Below are 496 nucleotides of genomic sequence, written 5' to 3'. Positions count from 1 at the left end.
TATGTGGCTATGGACTTCGATAAGGAAATGAAGTTGGCTGAGGAATCTTCTGTGGTGGAGAAGTCCTATGAGATGCCTGATGGAAACATTGTGACGATTGGTAATGAGCGTTTCCGTGTCCCTGAGGCTCTGTTCAACCCCTCGATGTTGGGTAAGGAGTTGCGTCATGGAGGAGTTCATGATGCCACATTCACAACGATCATGAAGTGTGATGTGGATATTCGTAAGGATCTGTACAGCAATGTGGTGTTGTCTGGAGGTTCAACGATGTTCCCTGGAATTGGTGAGCGTATGCAGAAGGAGTTGCTGGCTCTGGCTCCTCCTAGCATCAAGGTGAAGGTCCTTGCTTCTCCTGAGCGTAAGTACATGGTGTGGGTTGGAGGTTCTCTATTGGCTTGTCTGTCTTCCTTCCATAACATGTGGATTGCTAAGAGTGAATATGATGAGGCTGGTCCAAGCATTGTCCACAGAAAGTGCTTCTAAAGTGTTTATTAGT

The 496-nt window shown here is 46.8% G+C and overlaps 1 protein-coding gene across 1 annotated transcript in view; it reads left to right on the top strand.

Moving 5' to 3' along the window:
• Positions 1 to 483, top strand: part of JH06_5837 (actin) — a gene marked incomplete at both ends in the record, with an annotated part of 1110 nt that extends 627 nt beyond the window's left edge. The window contains one exon of the mRNA XM_014672517.1: positions 1 to 483. This exon is cut by the window's left edge and continues 627 nt beyond it. Within this exon, the coding sequence (XP_014528003.1) occupies positions 1 to 483 (483 nt within the window).
• Positions 484 to 496: the final 13 nt, after the last annotated feature.

Source organism: Blastocystis sp. subtype 4, assembly GCF_000743755.1.
Source record: "Blastocystis sp. subtype 4 strain WR1 chromosome Unknown seqid_0087, whole genome shotgun sequence".
Taxonomy (NCBI): Eukaryota; class Bigyra; order Opalinata; family Blastocystidae; genus Blastocystis; species Blastocystis sp. subtype 4.
This window is presented reverse-complemented; position numbering and strand designations above follow the sequence as displayed.